Here is a 20,076-nt window from a genome sequence, read left to right as displayed (position 1 = left end):
CACACACACACACACACACACACACACACACACACACACACACACACACACACACACACACACACACACACACACAACAGAAATGTAGGGAGGGAGGAATCATTTTATTTTGGTTGTTTAAAGTGTTGGCACCTGGTTCTATGAATATCCTCACTGTACCCACAGAGATATGTTGCTGTTGTTTCTCTTTCTACAGACTAATGGACTTATTGTGAGACGCTCTGGATAAACGTTAATGTCTATACAACTCTCAAATCCTAACTAATGAAGTCAACACCTCTGACTAGTCCAGGGCTAGGGACTAGGACCATAAGGAAGGGTCTTGGGTCTATGGTCTAGTCCCGGTCCCGGCACTCACCCGTCCTCCAGACCCATCTTGAAGGAGCCTGTGTAGATCCGTCCGTCTGGCCACTTCAGGACCCCCCTGGGAAGAGACCGGACACACAGACAGACACACAGACAGACACACTGCTCAGCTGAGGTCGGGATAATAACCGGTGGTTAATCACTCTAACCCATTAGGACCAGGGGGTCAGACCTGCTGGTTAGTGACTGGTTAACTGGTTACCTGCCGTGGGGCCGGCCTGCCAACCAGCGGCCCTCGTACGTGGCCTCCCTCAGACGGGCGTCCTTGTGGAAGGTGTAGGAGGCCGTCCTCGAGATGGGAGGCTCCGCCTTCTGCCCCGCCCCCGGGCTGAGAGTGACGGGGTCAGGCCCCGCCCCCCCCAGCGCCAGATCCACCGTCTGGTTGATGGCACGCAGCCACTTGGCCTGCAGGGGGCGCACGCGCGCGCGCACACACACACACACACACACACACACACACACACACACACACACACACACACACACACACACACACACACACACACACACACACACACACACACACACACACACACACACACACACACACACACACACACACACACACCTTTTAATCAGTAAAATCCTTGTTTATCAGGGCTCAGAATGAAGGCATCCCATTGGCCAGGACACGGCTGGGCCACGCCCACTCACCTTCTCGATGGGGGAGCAGGCGAGCAGAGTGAAGGTCTCCTCCGGGGAGATCACCTTCAGACCGTACCTGGAACACACACACACACACACACACACACACACACACACACACACACACACACACACACACACACACACACACACACACACACACACACACACACACACACACACACACACACAGGTACAAAGACAAAGACACACACAGAGACACACACAAACACAGACATCAGATACACACACAGACACAGAGGTACATAACACACAGAGACACACAGACACACACACACAGAGGTATAACACACACACACACACACACACAGGTACAAAGACACACACACACACAAATATACATAAGTCCCAGTGTGTATCGTTTTTTTGTGGACACTAGCAGAACGGACTGACTATAATATTCATAAATGTTATAATTTGATTGATTTACAGACTCACTGTTCAGAGTTCTCCTCCGAAATAGGCTCCACCCACAGAGTGGCCAACGGGAAAACGTGATGGGTGGAGAACTAGAGAGACAGAGAGACAGAGAGACAGAGAGACAGAGAGACAGAGAGAGAGAGAGAGAGAGAGACAGAGAGACGGAGAGAATAAGTCTTCAAATAATTTCCTGTCCACTCTAAGATCTGTTAGGTTCCCTTAACGAGGTTCTAACAAGCTGAGCCTCTTAACGAGGTTCTAACAAACTAAGCCTCTTAACGAGGTTCTAACGAACTAAGCCTCTTAACGAGGGTCTGTGAAGCGGTCGATGACGGACCCCCCACTCCGTCCCACGAGGGGGGAGGGGGTCTCATGAGAACTAACACGTGGAGAGACACTACGGGATCGGTGCATCACACAGTGAGAGTGGGAGAGGGAGAGATGGCAGTAGACTGTTGTGGAGTCTGTTATTCATTATCTATTCATTATTTATTTGTATTACCTATTATCTACCATTTGGATCGACGGTAGACAAGGTTTAAATACATAAATACACTGTATTGTTTTTCGCCCTGGTTTAATGGTGTCAAACTCATTTCAGCCTCCAGAACAGTCTTCATCGGGCAGTGGGGGAGGGTGGCACAAGCTGGACTCAGGGTAGGAGTGTGTGTGTTGGCGGGGGGTCACTGCACTAGAGCCCCTCCCTCCATACTTACGATGTTTTTGGAAGGCGCCACGCCCTGCCAGCATGGAGATAAACACACACTTTTAAAACACGACGGTGTGTGTGTGTGTGTGTGTGTGTGTGTGTGTGTGTGCATGTCCGCAATACAGAAAGCAAAAGCAAAAGAAAGAAAGAAAAGGCAAAACAAGAGTAATTTTGATAAGGCAAAAGTAGTATCTTTAGATGCAATGTTATTACACAGACTCTCGGTGTGTGTTTGTATCTCTGTGTTTGTGTGTGTCTGTACCTGAGCGTGCACCAGAGCGTCGCTGAACAGGATGAACCAGTTGACGGAGAAGCGGCTGGCGTTCAGCAGACTGAGGGCCTTGTTACTGCTCTCACACACCAGACGACGCCCAGGCCGCCGCAGGGAGTCCTACACACACACACACACACACACACACACACACACACACACACACACACACACACACACACACACACACACACACACACACACACACACACACAGGTCAGAGGACATACACACACAGGTCAGAGGACACACACACACACACAGGTCAGAGGACACACACACACACACACACACACACACACAGGTCAGAGGACACACACACACAGGTCAGAGGACACACACACACACACAGGTCAAAGGACATACACACAGAGGTCAGAGGACACACACACACACACACAGGTCAGAGGACACACACACAGGTCAGAGGACACACACACACACAGAATCACACAGAATCTCAGACACAGACACAGAGACAGTACCGTCATCTTGCCGGGGAAGCTCTTCCAGAAGTGGTGAGTGTACTCTGCCTCCTTCCTCCTCTTCTTCAGATGAAGAGTCAGAGCCTCAAACTGAGAGCAGGCAGAGTGGAGCCGCTGGTACTCACTGGAGGACTGGAGAGAGACACAGAGAGAGACAGACGCACAGAGAGACAGACACAGAGAGAGAGACACACAGAGAGACAGACACACAGAGACAGACACAGAGAGACAGACATAGAGAGAGAGACAGACGCAGAGAGTTAGACACAGAGAGACAGACAGAAAGAGAGACAGACGCACAGAGAGACAGACACACAGAGAGACGTACACACAGAGACACACACAGAGAGACAGACACAGACACATAGAGAGACAGACACACAGAGAGACAGACACAGAGAGGGAGACACAGAGAGAGACACACAGAGAGAGACACACAGAGAGACAGACACACAGAGACAGACACACAGAGACAGACACAGAGAGAGAGACAGACGCAGAGAGAGACAGACAGAGAGACAGACAGAAAGGGAGACAGACGCACAGAGAGACAGACACACAGAGAGACGGACACACAGAGACACACACAGAGAGACAGACACAGACACATAGAGAGACAGACACACAGAGAGACAGACACAGAGAGGGAGACACAGAGAGAGACACACAGAGAGACAGACACACAGAGACAGACACACAGAGACAGACACAGAGAGAGAGACAGACGCAGAGAGAGACAGACACAGAGAGACAGACAGAAAGAGAGACAGACGCACAGAGAGACAGACACACAGAGACGAAGACACAGAGACACACACAGAGAGACAGACAGAGAGACAGACACATAGAGAGACAGACACACAGAGAGACAGACACAGAGAGAGACAGACGCACAGAGAGACAGACGCACAGACACACAGAGAGACAGACACAGAGAGAGACAGACACAGAGAGAGACAGACACACAGAGAGACAGACACAGAGAGAGACAGACACATAGAGAGACAGACACACAGAGACAGACACAGAGAGAGACAGACGCACAGACACACAGAGAGACAGACACAGAGAGAGACAGACACAGAGAGAGACAGACACATAGAGAGACAGACGCACAGAGAGACAGACACACAGAGAGACAGACACACAGAGAGACACTTAAGAACAACATTCTACAATACAACAGAATCTCCCTCCAGTCTACAGACCCAGGATGTGGTCTGAGGGAAGGTCTAGAGAGAGACCCAGTCTGGGGTATCAGTGAACCTCCCCTAGGTGGACTAGTCAGACCCACCCCTTCATAGACCAGGTATCAGACCCAGGACCTGGTCCTGGTAGACCAGGTGGGCCAGGGGGACCCACCACTTCGTAGCAGGTGGCCAGCTTGAGCAGCAGGCGGCCGTACTCCCCCAGGTGTCCCAGAGGCAGGGCGAACAGCGCCATCAGGTGGTCGGAGGCCGGACCCTCCTCTGGGCTCTCAGACAGCCGCAGCAGGGGATCCAAGGTCTTACCGAACACCTCCCTGGATCAGAGGGGGGGGGGGGGCACTGTCAGAGGAACACACCTGGGATTGATGGACCAACGCACCAATCAGAGAGGAGATGGCCTGTGTGTGTGTGTTCTGGACTCACAGGGCGGGTTTGCTCAAAGCCTGGAAGCCCCCCATCACATGGAAGTTACCCAGGTAGGTACAGTACCTGGAGAGAGAGAGAGAGAGAGAGAGAGAGAGAGAGAGAGAGAGAGAGAGAGAGACACAGACAGACAGACAGACAGACAGACAGACAGACAGACAGACAGACAGACAGACAGACAGACAGACAGACAGACAGACAGACAGACAGACAGACAGACAGACAGACAGACAGACAGACAGACAGACAAAGAGAGAGAGAGAGAGAAAGAGAGAAAGAGACAGACAGAGACAGAGAGAGAGAGACACACAGAGAGAGAGAGAAAGAGACAGACAGACAGACAGACAGACAGACAGACAGACAGACAGAGAAAGATAACTATTTTATCAGACCTTCCCACAGAAGTTTCTAAAGGAGTGTTTATTACCTGCCTCAACCTGTTGAGTCACTATATCCACACTACGTACTGCTGATCCTTCATCATACATCTCCCTGTGTAAATACTGTCTCTATGTCACCACCAGAGGCATTGACAGATAAAACACCTAAAGCAGAGCGTCCAAACCACGGATGTGTGATTGTGTCTCACGGCTCCTCCCCTGTTGGTCGGGGTGTGGGGGGGTGGGGCTTACTGCCGGTAGGCGTCCAGGAAGATGTGGGCGTGGTTGAGGAGGAGCAGAGCCTGGAGGTCGCGGCCCCGCCGCAGGGCGGAGGTCAGGCTGGCGGAGTGCTGCCCCGTCAGGGTGTAGAGCAGGCTGAACCCCCCCACCAGGGTCTGGAGCAGCCCCAGCAGGACCGCCCCCAGAGTGGGGCTCAGGGACTCTGGGGGGGGGGGGAGGGAGAGGAGGTTAGCTAACCTACAGTAGAGCAGGCTGAACCCCCCCACCAGGACCGCCCCCAGAGTGGGGCTCAGGGACTCTGGGGGGGAGAGGAGGTTAGCTAACCTTCAGTAGAGGAGGCTGAACCCCCCCACCAGCCCCAACAGGGCCTCTTACTGGCCCTTTAACAGGTGTGTTGGTGTAGTACTCACCGGCCTCCAGCAGGGGGCCTTTAAAAGGTGTGTTGGTGTAGTACCCACCGGCCTCCAGCAGGGGGCCTTTAACAGGTGTGTTGGTGTAGTACTCACCGGCCTCCAGCAGGGGGCCTTTAACAGGTGTGTTGGTATAGTACTCACCGGCCTCCAGCAGGGGGCCTTTAACAGGTGTGTTGGTGTAGTTCTCACCGGCCTCCAGCAGAGGGCGCAGCGCCCCGGTCTTGATGGCAGTCAGCCGGCAGTAGAACCTCCTCTCGACGGATGCCACCTCGTGGAGGCCGGCGATGAAGCCCATCACGTTACGGTCAGAGAGGGACAGGCAGCGACCGCCGCCCGCACACACACTGCTGGTGTAGCCCAGCTAGTCGCACACAGACACACACACAGACACACAAGCATATTAGACACACACTGTTGGTGTAGCCCAGCTAGTCGCACAACAGGGACAGGGACACACACAGCGAAATACACACACACACACACACACACACACACACACACACACACACACACACACACACACACACACACACACACACACACACACACACACACACACACACACACACACACACACACACAGATATTAGACACATGCATAGAAAAACCACACAGACTCATAGACACAAACACATACTCAAACACACATGGAGACACACGCACGGAAACACAAGGACACATTGACAGTGACACACGCATACACACACAGTTATACAAATGGATCATTGCATACCTTAGTTAACACCATTAGTAAAGGATAACTAGACAAGAGTTAACTATGAATTAACATTAGTTAATGCAGTATTAAGCATTAACTAATGTTAATTCAAGGATGACTAGAAACATGAATTAGCTCTGAACTAACATTAGTTAATTTTTATTACTGCATTAACTCATGTGTCTAGTGATCCATTACTAGATACATGAGTTAACTATGAACTAACATTAGTGAATGTTTATCACTGCATTAACTCATGTTTCTAGTGATCCATTACTAGATACATGAGTTAACTATGAACTAACATTAGTGAATGCTTATCACTGCATTAACTAATGCTAATTAAGCGCCCTAACCCAGCAGTGACCCCGGTCGTCTTACGTTCATGCAGAAGGGGAGCAGGACGGGTTGCTGGGTGTACACACCGGCCTTCTCCTCCCCCTCCTCCCCCTCCTCCTCCCCCTCCTCCCCCTGCTCCTGCCTTCCGCTGTAGTAGAGGATGGGCTGGACACAGTCCCCGTCGGCCACGAACACGCTGTGGCTCCCCCCCGCTGCCACATCCCACACCCGGATCCCCTCTGAGAACTGGGGGGGGGACAGAGAGAGAGAGACAGAGACAGAGACAGAGACAGACAGACAGAGACACAGAGAACGAGAGGAACAGAGACAGACAGACAGACAGACAGACAGACAGACAGACAGACAGACAGACAGACAGACAGACAGACAGACAGACAGACAGACAGACAGACAGACAGACAGACAGACAGACAGACAGACAGAAAGACAGGTTGTCATTAACACTGGATGAAAGCAGGTCCCTCTATCATCAAACATTGCAGGTCTTTGTGGATGTAGTACTATAGCAGGTTGGTAGTTAGATAGCAGTAGTTAGCAGGAGTTATGGTAGTAGTGTATCAGGGTAGTTAGAGGGTGGTAGTTACGTCATTATAGGGGCAGATATTGTATCAGGGCAGCTGCGCTCTTCTCCGCTCCTGATTCTACTCCACAGGCTGTTTGTTCCCGCTGCGGGCTGATTGGGGGCGTGGCATCGGGGATATAAGCACACCTGTCCCGATCTCTGGCGGATGATCCCGCACGCATCCCGCTTCCGTGACCCCAACGCCAGGCTGTTTGACGCTGGGCCACGCCGGCACTTTGTGTCTTACGTGTAGAGTTTATTGATATATACTGTCTGCAAGTTGCTGTCAAGCACCAATTCCCCATGTGGGAACATTCTTGCTTTTCCTATAATTTATGCGCTGGTGGTTGGCGATTGTTGTTTTCACGTTGTTAGTTCAGGTTAGGGCAGCGTAGTTAACGGACCCGGCAGACTCTACCGTTTATCTCTGGTCGGGGGGGGAGATAGTGTGTTCCCCCAGAGTCAGGTTTAGTTAGAGTTCCTTCCTGTTTTGTTTTATTTCCTTTCGTTGATTTAATAACCATCCCATCATGTGTCTGAAGCAAAGCTTAAATTAATTGTTGTTTCCAACGCAGCCCCTTGTCTTCAGCCTATGGTACCATCTCCGTCCATGTGGTGGTGCCGTAACAGTGGTAGTTAGTTAACAGTAGTCAGTAGGAGTAATAGTAGTAGTGTATCAGGGTAGTTAGAGGGTGGTAGTTAGTTAGCAGTAGTTAGTAGGAGTTATAGTAGTAGTGTATCAGGGTAGTTAGAGGGTGGTAGTTAGTTAGCAGTAGTTAGTAGGAGTTAGTAGTAGTGTATCAGGGTACCTTTGCCAGGCGGGGGACGGTGGTGGGAGACTCCATGTGGCCCAGCTGACCTGAACTGTTACTGCCCCAGGAGAACACCTGGACACACACACACACACACACACACACACACACACACACAAAGAGTTATATTAGAGGCTCTGCGCGGTCTGAGCAGTCCGTGGTCTAGAACCTCATTCGTGTGTGTGTGTGTGTGTGTGTGTGTGTGTGTGTGTGTGTGTGTGTGTGTGTGTGTGTGTGTGTGTGTGTGTGTGTGTGTGTGTGTGTGTGTGTGTGTGTGTGTGTGTCTGGGTCTGGTGCTTTGAATGAGGTTCTAGACCACGCCAAACCAGACTAGACCCTCCCAGCCCAGACAGGCCCCTGGGGGGGGTCCTCAGGGGGGTGGGGGGTCTCCTCGGGGGGGGGGGGGGGGGGGGGTCTCCTCCTCACCTGTGAGCCGGCGGTGAGGGCCAGGGAGTGGTGGTCCCCCGCCGCCACGCGGACCACCTCCTTGTTGTTCAGACTCTTGATGCACAGCGGCTGGAGCCTGAGGAGGAACCAGAGAGGAACCAGAGTGAAGAACCACAGAGAGGAACCAGAGAGAGGAACCAGAGAGGAACCAGAGTGAGGAACCAGAGAGGAACCAGAGTGAGGAACCAGAGTGAGGAACCACAGAGAGGAACCACAGAGAGGAACCAGAGAGAGGAACCAGAGAGAGGAACCAGAGAGAGGAACCAGAGAGGAACCAGAGAGGAACCAGAGTGAGGAACCAGAGAGAGGAACCAGAGAGGAACCAGAGTGAGGAACCAGAGAGAGGAACCAGAGAGAGGAACCACAGAGAGGAACCAGAGTGAGGAACCAGAGTGAGGAACCAGAGTGAGGAACCAGAGAGAGGAACCAGAGAGAGGAACCAGAGAGGAACCAGAGTGAGGAACCAGAGAGGAACCAGAGTGAGGAACCAGAGTGAGGAACCACAGAGAGGAACCACAGAGAGGAACCAGAGAGAGGAACCAGAGAGAGGAACCAGAGAGAGGAACCAGAGAGGAACCAGAGAGGAACCAGAGTGAGGAACCAGAGAGAGGAACCAGAGAGGAACCAGAGTGAGGAACCAGAGAGAGGAACCAGAGAGAGGAACCAGAGAGAGGAACCACAGAGAGGAACCAGAGAGGAACCAGAGTGAGGAACCAGAGTGAGGAACCAGAGTGAGGAACCAGAGAGAGGAACCAGAGAGGAACCAGAGTGAGGAACCACAGAGAGGAACCAGAGAGAGGAACCAGAGAGGAACCAGAGAGAGGAACCAGAGAGAGGAACCAGAGAGAGGAACCAGAGAGAGGAACCAGGGTGAGGAACCACAGAGAGGAACCAGAGAGAGGAACCAGAGAGAGGAACCAGAGAGGAACCAGAGTAAGGAACCAGAGTGAGGAACCACAGAGAGGAACCACAGAGAGGAACCAGAGAGAGGAACCAGAGAGAGGAACCAGAGAGAGGAACCAGAGAGGAACCAGAGTGAGGAACCAGAGTGAGGAACCACAGAGAGGAACCAGAGAGAGGAACCAGAGAGAGGAACCAGAGAGAGGAACCAGAGAGAGGAACCAGAGAGAGGAACCAGAGCCACAGGTCACAGGTCAGACCCCTCCTCACAGCAGGAAAGAGAGACACCGTTCAGTCTCTCAGAGCGCTGCTCATGAACCACACAGGAAATGACGGACGGACGGTGCAAATTAACTCGAAGCGCATGATGATGAAATACATGTCAGGTTAATAACCACAAAATGACCAAAAAGGCCTTTTCTTTGGAATTACACACACGATGGATATAACTACCGTATTTTCCGCACTATAAGCCGCACTGGACTATAAGCCGCAGGTGTTTTAATGTTGGGCGATATATCCATATTTAAAATATATCGATATTTTTTCAAACGTGATATGAAACGAGACCATATCGTCAATATCGATATAATTTAATTTGCATTGAAATTACAGCACATTTGTTCCAAATAGCACCAGTTTCGAACCGCACCTTCCGCCTGCTATTTCGTAACTCTGCTTATGTCTCTCCCGCTCTGACTCCGGCTCAAAAACACAGTCTCAAACCAACACTGAACCAGTCCACTAATCAAACCAACACAGAACCAGTCCACTGATCAACCCAGAGGTGTGTTCTGAGCTCCAGGTAACAGACTCCGCCCCTCACCTGGCCAGGTGGTCTCCGTGGCCCAGCTGGCCCCGCCCCCCGTGGCCCCAGCTCCACACCTCGGTCTGCAGGGGGGGCAGCAGCTCTTGGCTCCCAGGGATGCAGCCGCCCAGTTGGGTGAGGGCCACCGCTGGGCCCCGGGGCCGCCCCAACTTCCTCAGCAGGCGGGGGGAGACTGTGGGGAGGGGGGGGGACAGGAAGTCAGGCCCACGCAGGTCGCAGCGCCACAGGTGGAGTCAGGCCCGCTACACCAGTGATGGTACGATGGTTTGACTTTAGTGGTGCAACGGTTCCCGCTGCGGGTTTCCTGTGATCCGTACGGATCAACCCTCACGGTTCGGGACGCAAGTGGTCCGCGGATCGGCTGAAAAAAGTTGTGCGTTGACGTGATCAGCGCATGTTTAGAGGACAATTCTGGTATTAACAACATCATCAAGTATCGTAGCGAAATACAGTTTCTGTTGTGTTTTATTTGGCGTTCCGTAAATCCCATTGAAAAGGAAACCAGAACCGGAACCGGACATGTTTATGTTTGGTTGTAGTCTATTCGCTCTGTTCTCCGTATCAACAGTAGGGCCAGAACCGAGCGAAAAGACTACAACCAACCTCCCTTGCAATGAGCAATGAGTCTTCCAACCGAAATCAATGGATTTACAAAATGCCAAATAAAATACGACAGAAACTGTATTTCGCTACCATACTTGATGAAAAAAAAGATGAGGATGTCTGCATTGCCTTGGGGGAGTGTAGACTCTAAACTCTCCCCAGGCAATGCAGACATCCTGAACTGTAAATCCCGGGTTAGGGATTATTTACTATCCATGTTAAAAAGAAGAAGGAATAATGCCATTGTAATTTTTTTTAAATATTGACTATGCTTAAAGGAAGCAGGATTATTGCCTAATTTTTTACTTTATTTTGTTTTTACACATTTGAAGATTTTATTTAAAGTCACATTTGTCTTGTTATCTTTATTGTTGCTGTTGATCCGAAAATGATCCGACCCGTGACTCAAAAACCGTGACACGATCCGAATCTGGAGCTTTGTGATCCGTTGCACCCCTACCCCTACCTCCTATTTGACATCAATATTCTTACCATCGACGCCTGGCTCTGCACACATACACACACACACACACACACACACACACACACACACACACACACACACACACACACACACACACACACACACACACACACACACACACACACACACACACACACACACACACACGGCAGCATGCACGTGCACACAGACAGCCGCACACCACGCATGCACACAGACACATGTAGCAGCAGCTTGTGCACGTGTGCATGCGTCCACCCCACGCGTACGTGCACGTGTACATGCGTCCGCCCACGCGTACGTGTCGTGCGTGCGTCCACGGCCGTACTCACAGAGCCAGGCATGAGAGGAGGAGTAGGAGGCCAGCAGGCTGACGGAGTATCTACCCTGAGAGAGGAGCCCTGGGAGGGAGAGGCGGCGCCGGCCCTCCGCCTCCTCCGCCCGGATGTCCCCAGTGCTGGAGCTCTTCCTGGCCTGCATCGACTCTTCCAGGGCCGCCCCCCCCCCGCAGCCAGGGGCCCCGCAGCCCGTGGGCCCCCCGGAGGAGGACAGGTAGTAGTGCATCATCTTCTTCAGGGAGAGCGCCTCGTAGGTGGAGGCCACGCGCTCGCCCACCGCCGACGCACACGACGTCACCAGGCTGTTGAGGGCGGAGCCGGGGTGGTGGGCGGGGCCGGGGGGCGGGGCCGGGAGGGGGGAGCCGTGGCCGGGCGGGGCCGGTTCTGATGAGAGCTGGGGGAGAGAGAGGGAACAGCAGGGGGTGATCAATTAAGAAGCTGCTGTTTAATAAACGAAGAAGCCAATTAAGAAACTGCTTTGTTTCTTAAACGAAGAAGCCAATTAAGAAGCTACTTTGTTTCTTAAAAGAAGCCAATTAAGAAGCTGCTTTGTTTCTTCAACAAAGCCAATTAAGAAGCTGCTTTGTTTCTTAAACGAGGAAGCCAATTAAGAAGCTACTTTGTTTCTTAAAAGAAGCCAATTAAGAAGCTGCTTTGTTTCTTCAACAAAGCCAATTAAGAAGCTGCTTTGTTTCTTAAACGAGGAAGCCAATTAAGAAGCTGCTTTGTTGAATAAACAAGAAACCAATTAAGAAGCTGCTTTGTTTCTTCAACAAAGCCAATTAAGAAGCTGCTTTGTTTCTTAAACGAGGAAGCCAATTAAGAAGCTGCTTTGTTGAATAAACAAGAAACCAATTAAGAGGCTGCTTTGTTTAATAAACAAGAAACCAATTAAGAAGCTGCTTAGTCTAATGAACCTCCTATATTGGCTCACCTCTGCAGTGGCCGTCTGCTGCGTCTGGGCGTGGTCTGGATTCTCAATGTGGGCGTGGCTTAGCGGCTCTAACTGGGCGTCGCCCGACAGCTCCATGTGCGCGTGGCCTAATGGCTCGATAAGGGCATGGTCTGACGGCTCCATGTTGGCGTGTCCTAAGGGCTCGATAAGGGCGTGGTCTGACAGCCTCCTCAGGTACTCCCGGACGGCGTCCTCGTGGGGATAGGGGGAGGCGGCCCCATCCTCGACGCCAGGGGCTGGGTCAGCCCCAGCGGGGGGAGGGGCCACCACAGGGGGCGGGGCCACGCCTCCACCGGCCGGGGCGGCGACGCCCAGCGGCGTCTCGGCGGCGCGGCCCTCGGGGAGCCGGGGCTTGGAGGGGGAGGTCCTGAGGCTCCGTGCGGGCGACGCCCCCCTGGGCCGTGGCTCCTCCCCCTCCTCAGTCAGCTCCACCCCCAGGGGGCAGTAGTGCGAGTCGGAGATGATGACGTGGTCCTCGCGGTCCGTCATGGTGTAGAGCAGCTGGTGGCAGCGGCCGCACGCATCCAGGGGGGCCCCGGGGCCCCGCCCGCCCCCCCGCGGCCCCTGGCAGCGCACCAGCGCCAGGCTGTGGGTGGAGCCACACGCCACCTGCAGCACGTGGCGCCCGGCCAGGTGCTCCACCCGCCGCGGCCGCCAGGAGGGGGCGGGGCCACCGGAGGGGGAGGCGGAGCCCCCGGAGGAGGAGGCGGAGCCACCGGAAGAGGGGGTGGAGCCCAGCAGCCCCAGCTGGGGCCCGCGCCCCCAGGCCCAGACCTCGCGCTGGGCGGAGAGGGCGAGGGAGTGGACGTGGCCCAGGGCCAGCTCCAGGACGGGCGCGCTGTGGGCGGGGCCGCCCGGGAGCAGCAGGGCCACGGGGGTGGGGTTGGGGATGGAGGCGGGGCCTGCCAGCCCGCACTGCCCCGCCCCGTTGGCGCCCCACATGTGGACGCCGCCGTCCTCCGTCACGGCGCCGCAGTGGGAGGAGCCCGTCGCCACGGAGACCACCCGCCGCCCGCTGAGGGAGGGCTCCAGGGCCGGGGGGCGGGGCCCGGGGGAGGGGGGCTGTTTCCATGGAGACACACCGAAGCTGTATACCTGACCGCCTGCAGGAGAGAGAGAGAGAGAGAGAGAGACACAGACACAGACACAGAGACAGAGACAGAGACAGACAGACAGACAGACAGACAGACAGACAGACAGACAGAGACAGAGACAGAGAGAGAGAAACGCAGACACACACACACACAGATATGTTAATACATCTCTCTCAGGCGTTGATGTAAATGTTGAGGTGATATTGACCCCAACAATGAAGTGAAAGTAAGGCAGGGAGAGTACTGATGATGTGTCAGTGAGGCCATCTAATCCAAACCGTCCCCTCACCTTCCACCAGCAGGAGGCCGTGCCGGGTCCCCAGGCTCGCCTGGACCACGGGCCGGGAGAGGAGCAGCCTCTCTGGGGCCAGGCTGCAGGCGTAGCCCCTCCAGAGGTGGGCCAGCCCCCGCTCCCCAGGGCCAGCCTCCTGCTCACCGCTGGGGGGACACACAGCGGGATGGACCCCTGATTAGGACGGGCTGGGGGGGGGAGGAGGGGGGCGGGGGTGGTGAGTGACTGAGTGAGGTGGGGAGGTTAGTGGGTGAGTGAGTGAGGAGGGGGTGAGTGTGTGAGTGAAGGGGGGGGGGGTCAGTGGGTGAGTGAGTGAGTGAGTGGGGGGGTTAGTTAGCGAGTGAGTAAAGTTTGTGTGGGGGGTTAGTGAGTGTCAGTCCCAGTATAGTCAGTCCCAGTATAGAGAGTCAGTCCCAGTATAGATAGTGTCAGTCCCAGTATAGTCAGTCCCAGTATATAGTGTCAGTCCCAGTATAGAGTCAGTCCCAGTATAGAGAGTCAGTACCAGTTTGGTCAGTCCCAGTATAGAGAGTCAGTCCCAGTATAGAGTCAGTCCCAGTATAGATAGGGTCAGTCCCAGTATAGATAGGGTCAGTCCCAGTATAGATAGTGTCAGTCCCATTATAGATAGGGTCAGTCCCAGTATAGATAGGGTCAGTCCCAGTATAGTCAGTCCCAGTATAGTGTCAGTCCCAGTATAGAGAGTCAGTCCCAGTATAGAGCGTGTCAGTCCCAGTATAGTCAGTCCAAGTATAGAGAGTCAGTCCCAGTATAGAGCGTGTCAGTCCCAGTATAGTGTCAGTCCCAGTATAGAGTCAGCCCCAGTATAGTCAGTCCCAGTATAGTGTCAGTCCCAGTATACAGAGTCAGTCCCAGTATAGAGAGTCAGTCCCAGTATAAAGAGTCAGTCCCAGTAGTGTCAGTCCCAGTATAGTGTCAGTCCCAGTTAGGGCCCGACCGATATTGATTTTTGAGTGCCGATGCCGATTATTTTCAGGACAGGTCAGGTATACGTCCCGTCCTTTTGATACCTTAAATATACTTTAAACACTTTTGACGAATATGTGAATTGAATGCAGAACCTTTGAGTGTTTTAGAATACATTTACAGTCAAAAATGAGTAATTTAAAATGTAAAATAAATAACTAACTCCCAATGTGCTGCGCTCGTGAGCAGTGACTAACACGTGCGTGCTGAGCAGTATGGTCTCACCGTTAGAGTCTACAGTATAACAAATTAACTTGGCCTGGGACCTAAAGAAAAACAGGCACAACATGCTCAAACAACGCGTCTTGTGTACATTGGTGAGGTGAGCGCGCAGCTGCCTGAGCGAGCGTGCTTTCATGTTGTACGGTAAAATTCAATCTCCTCTTTTTTACTCCAGCTAAAGTTGTTAGTTAGCAAGGCGAGTAGGAGCGCAATCTGCAGGATACTAAGCGCAAAAAACAAACAAACAAACCAAAAAAAATAAACGGTTGTAATCTGCGTCTTTTTGGCCGATGCCGATTATTTTCAAAAAGGCTATAATCGGCCGATTAAATCGGCAGGCCGATGAATCGGTCGGGCCCTAGTCCCAGTATAGAGTCAGTCCCATTATAGAGTCAGTCCCAGTATAGAGCGTGTCAGGGTGGGGGCGGGGGTGGTGAGTGACTGAGTGAGGGGGGGAGGTTAGTGGGTGAGTGAGTGAGGAGGGGGGGGGGGGGGGTGAGTGTGTGAGTGAGGGGGGGGGTCAGTGGGTGAGTGAGTGAGTGTTTGTGGGCGAGGTAGTGAGTGAGTGAGTGAGTGAGTGAGTGAGTGAGTGAGTGAGTGAGTGAGTGAGTGAGTGAGTGAGTGAGTGAGTGAGTGAGTGAGGGCTGGGCCATACATCGTTTTCGTAGTGGAATCGCGATACTCTCAGGCATGATATTCAGACGACCAAAGCATGCGTAGAACTAAACTTCAAGATTAGCAAAAAGAAGAGTTAACTCCAAAGAAAACAAAGTCAGGTGTCGGGAATTATTTTGGTTACAGAAAATAAAATAAAAAGGTTTTTGTCAATCCGTATCGAAGGAAGACAAAATATCGCAGTACCAATTATCTGATACGTTGCAGATCTAGCGTGGTTGTATTGACGACATCTTCCAGAGTAGGGTGCTGACTTTGGAATTTAATGTCCGGTTGCCATAGTTATAGTCAGAGTAAAGCTGTTTGTTTCTCTCCCTGTATGTGCAACAAATTATATTATCATTGGGTGTGTCTAATGAGTACCTCCTAGCAGAACAGCTCTGCATTGGTTTAGTGTGTTTGGTTGCCCTATTATGGAAGCTATTGAGCAGAAAGCCGTTTTCAATAGGAAATGAATGGAGTCATTTATCGACGGTCCCACTGTATAAAGCAAGCAGTCAGGGGCCAGTGGGGGTCCCTTGGTGGTCCCCAAGACGGACTGAGAGCACGGCAGGAACCCAAATGAAGATGAGAATATCTGTTTCATATCCAACAACAAGCTATCCTCACCACGGCACAGCGGTCATGTGACCCTCCAACGCTGCCTTCAAAACACTCAGAGTTTCCGGGAGGACCTTCAGCTCGGAGGAAAGTGCTCTGAACACTCCGTTGGGTCAGAGATTTCGCTCAGAGTTTCGTGCGGAGGTAAAGCAACCCGAGTCCTCCCAGATCACATCACAACAATGGCTGCCCGTTTCATTGATGGACTAAAGTGAACATACAGCAAGCACTAAGAGGCGAATTTAACAGCCATTCTAACATTTGCATTACGATACATTATAGCTTACAATTATAAACATCACATGATAAATTCTCGCTCATGTTCAACCATCGCAAGCAGTCCTAATAAATGATTCATTTCATTCATCAAAGAAGCGCAAAGAGGTCCCTGCGGGCTTCCATACTTGTAGTTGTTATGAAGTCTAGTCTCATGAACAATCAGTTTTCCGGTTTTATGTCATTGCCTACGAACTTCTGAGGGGCGTTTCCTCAACACTCTTATTTTGGAAGAAGAAAAGGATTACGCAAAGACAGATAAGAGTTTCTGAACCTCCGAGATGTTTAAAAGGCGGCACAATAACCCCTTTACCGGGATGAATGAGTGAATGAAGAGGCACCCACCATTAGACACTCACACAATAACCCCTTTACCGGGATGAATGAGTGAAAGAAGAGAAGAGGCACCCAGCATTAGACACTTACACAATAACCCCTTTACCGGGATGAATGAGTGAATGAAGAGGCACCCACCATTAGACACTTACACAATAACCCCTTTACCGGGATGAATGAGTGAAAGAAGAGAAGAGGCACCCAGCATTAGACACTTACACAATAACCCCTTTACCGGGATGAATGAGTGAATGAAGAGGCACCCACCATTAGACACTTACACAATAACCCCTTTACCGGGATGAATGAGTGAAACAGGAGGCACCCACCATTAGACACTTACACAATAACCCCTTTACCGGGATGAATGAGTGAAACAGGAGGCACCCACCATTAGACACTCACACAATAACCCCTTTACCGGGATGAATGAGTGAATGAAGAGGCACCCAGCATTAGACACTTACACAATAACCCCTTTACCGGGATGAATGAGTGAAAGAGGAGGCACCCACCATTAGACACTTACACAATAACCCCTTTACCGGGATGAATGAGTGAATGAAGAGGCACCCAGCATTAGACACTTACGCAATAACCCCTTTACCGGGATGAATGAGTGAAAGAGGAGGCACCCACCATTACTCAAAACTCAACTCAAAACTCACCTGTTCAAACTCGCACACAACGACTAACTGATCACTGTTTTGATTGTTTGTTTGTTTTGTTTTTGTTTTATTTTTTTTATGTTTATTTATTTTTTCCACAATGTCACAATGTGTTTTTTTTGTAAACGATTTATGATGACCATATGCTCTGTAAGGTGACCTTGGGTGTCTCGAAAGGCGCCTCTAAATTAAATGTATTATTATTATTATTATTAGACACTTACACAAGAACCCCTTTACCGGGATGAATGAGTGAATGAGGAGTCACTCACCTGTTCTTCACTGACTCCATCAGTGGGATAGCGCCGTCACCATGACAATGCTGATGTTCACCCCCGGCGGGAATGAGCTGATGATGGTCAGTGAGCCTGTTGGTTCAATCCCAGTATAGATAGGGTCAGTCCCAGTATAGATAGTGTCAGTCCCAGTATAGTCAGTCCCAGTATATAGTGTCAGTCCCAGTATAGAGAGTCAGTCCCAGTATAGTCAGTCCCAGTATAGAGAGTCAGTCCCAGTATAGAGAGTCCAGTATATAGTGTCAGTCCCAGTATAGAGAGTCAGTCCCAGTATAGAGAGTCAGTCCCAGTATAGAGTCAGTCCCAGTATAGTGTCAGTCCCAGTATAGAGTCAGTCCCAGTATTGTCAGCCCCAGTATAGAGAGTCAGTCCCATTATAGAGAGTCAGTCCCAGTATAGAGTCAGTCCCAGTATAAAGCGTGTCAGTCCCAGTATAGAGAGTCAGTCCCAGTATAGTCAGTCCCAGTATAGAGAGTCAGTCCCAGTAGAGTGTCAGTCCCAGTATAGTCAGTCCCAGTATAAAGTCAGTCCCAGTATAGTCAGTCCCAGTATAGTGTCAGTCACAGTAGTGTCAGTCCCAGTACACCACAGTGTGTTCAGTTCATTCCCAGTGCTGCGTGTGGTCCAACAGGTTGGAACGCTGGTTGTGACACTGGTCCCTTTACTCTGCTGACGTCACACGTTAACGCTGGTGACGCGGTGTGCCCATCTCCGGCCTCAATAAATCAATTCAACCATCATTTAAAAGTCATTAATGACTCATCAGCGCCTTATTAGGAATTAATTGGGAGGAAAAGAGCAGCGTTTATAGTGACGTCGTGACCTCCTGCAGCCAGTGTTGCCAGATTTGGCGGGAAATATGGCCCAATCTGGCAACAATCTGCAGAGAGCGTTAGCCACCTAGCTCCCCACTCCTTAGCTCCCTAAAGGACCGCCCTACTGGCTCCTCTCTGACACTACGGTGCCGTGGGTCGGCGGGGGTGGCGGCACTCACCGGGATGCTAGGGGTCCATGACCGGGTGTTTCGTGGGGTCCAGGGGGGGGGCCTGTCGGTCTGTTTGTCTGTCTGTCTGTCTGTCTGTATCAGCGGGCTAACCCAAATCCTCTGACGGCGCGCTGCCGTGTTGTTGTGGAGCGACGGCAGCGCGGAGCGGTCAAATCACACGAGGTTCTCGGAAACTCGATTACACCGAAATACAGTTATTAAATTGTATAACTTCACTGAAGTAAAACGTGTGTGTGTGTGTGTGTGTGTGTGTGTGTGTGTGTGTGTGTGTGTGTGTGTGTGTGTGTGTGTGTGTGTGTGTGTGTGTGTGTGTGTGTGTGTGTGTGTGTGTGTGTGTGTGTGTGTGTGTGTGTGTGTGTGTGTGTGTGTGTGTGTGTGTGTTCTGTCTATCTGTCCGTGTTTGCCGCCGTCATGCCAAATTTGTACCGGGCGCGTCAGCGATACGTAATCCATTCCAAACCTGCCTGGCAACAGATGATCGTCCGTTGCCGGACGATCATCGCGTCGAATGACGTGAAAGGTTCACGAACATTCGCGAACCTTCTATCTAGCGATCCGTTATCTGTATTGTGCTATCAACTATAGATTTATTTATGTAGATGTTGGCGCATACGGGCGAGAGCGAAGGAGGTGTCTTGTGTCGCAGTGCCCTCGGGTCCAGACTGGCAGAGGGCAACTGTCACGTTAAAATTGTACCGGGGGTGTCACACTAAATTTGTACCGGCTGCCAAATTTGTACCGGGCGCGTCATCCATACGTAATCCATTCCAAACCTGCCTGTCAGCAGATGATCGCGTCGTCCGTTGCCGGGCAGGTTTCAAAAAACATTCGCGCTCATGTTGCCAAAGAGGAAATAACATAATACAGTTAACGGATCGCTAGATAATGTAATGTTTTGTTGGGTTCATTAATAAACACACGATGTATCTTGGAACAGACATCAACATGCAGCGCGCCAATCCAACTGCGCATGCTCCGTGTGACGGTCTAATAACTGATGTTGATATCATTACAGATAACACTTGTTTTTACTTTATATTTGTATTGTATTTAATT

The 20,076-nt window shown here is 51.6% G+C and overlaps 1 protein-coding gene across 1 annotated transcript in view; it reads right to left on the bottom strand.

Annotated features, from left to right (window-relative positions):
• The window catches only part of als2b (alsin Rho guanine nucleotide exchange factor ALS2 b), a 31,599-nt gene extending 12,377 nt beyond the window's left edge, over positions 1–19,222 (bottom strand). The window contains exons 1-20 of the mRNA XM_056594645.1: positions 19,009–19,222; positions 17,991–18,086; positions 13,952–14,100; positions 12,548–13,671; positions 11,608–12,007; positions 10,207–10,381; positions 8,460–8,556; positions 8,031–8,108; positions 6,681–6,884; positions 5,771–5,942; positions 5,181–5,370; positions 4,549–4,614; positions 4,280–4,439; positions 2,918–3,049; positions 2,424–2,552; positions 2,169–2,192; positions 1,471–1,541; positions 1,021–1,087; positions 569–771; positions 359–424 (exon numbers count right to left, since the gene is read on the bottom strand). Of these exons, the coding sequence (XP_056450620.1) occupies positions 359–424; positions 569–771; positions 1,021–1,087; positions 1,471–1,541; positions 2,169–2,192; positions 2,424–2,552; positions 2,918–3,049; positions 4,280–4,439; positions 4,549–4,614; positions 5,181–5,370; positions 5,771–5,942; positions 6,681–6,884; positions 8,031–8,108; positions 8,460–8,556; positions 10,207–10,381; positions 11,608–12,007; positions 12,548–13,671; positions 13,952–14,100; positions 17,991–18,010 (3,527 nt within the window). The 5' untranslated portion in view covers positions 18,011–18,086; positions 19,009–19,222. The remainder of the gene's footprint in view (positions 1–358; positions 425–568; positions 772–1,020; positions 1,088–1,470; positions 1,542–2,168; positions 2,193–2,423; positions 2,553–2,917; positions 3,050–4,279; positions 4,440–4,548; positions 4,615–5,180; positions 5,371–5,770; positions 5,943–6,680; positions 6,885–8,030; positions 8,109–8,459; positions 8,557–10,206; positions 10,382–11,607; positions 12,008–12,547; positions 13,672–13,951; positions 14,101–17,990; positions 18,087–19,008) is intronic.
• Positions 19,223–20,076: the final 854 nt, after the last annotated feature.

The sequence above is a fragment of the Gadus chalcogrammus genome, chromosome 7, assembly GCF_026213295.1.
Source record: "Gadus chalcogrammus isolate NIFS_2021 chromosome 7, NIFS_Gcha_1.0, whole genome shotgun sequence".
NCBI classification, from domain to species: Eukaryota; Metazoa; Chordata; class Actinopteri; order Gadiformes; family Gadidae; genus Gadus; species Gadus chalcogrammus.
The sequence above is the reverse complement of the archived record's forward strand: the minus strand, read 5'-3'. Positions and strand labels throughout refer to the sequence as shown.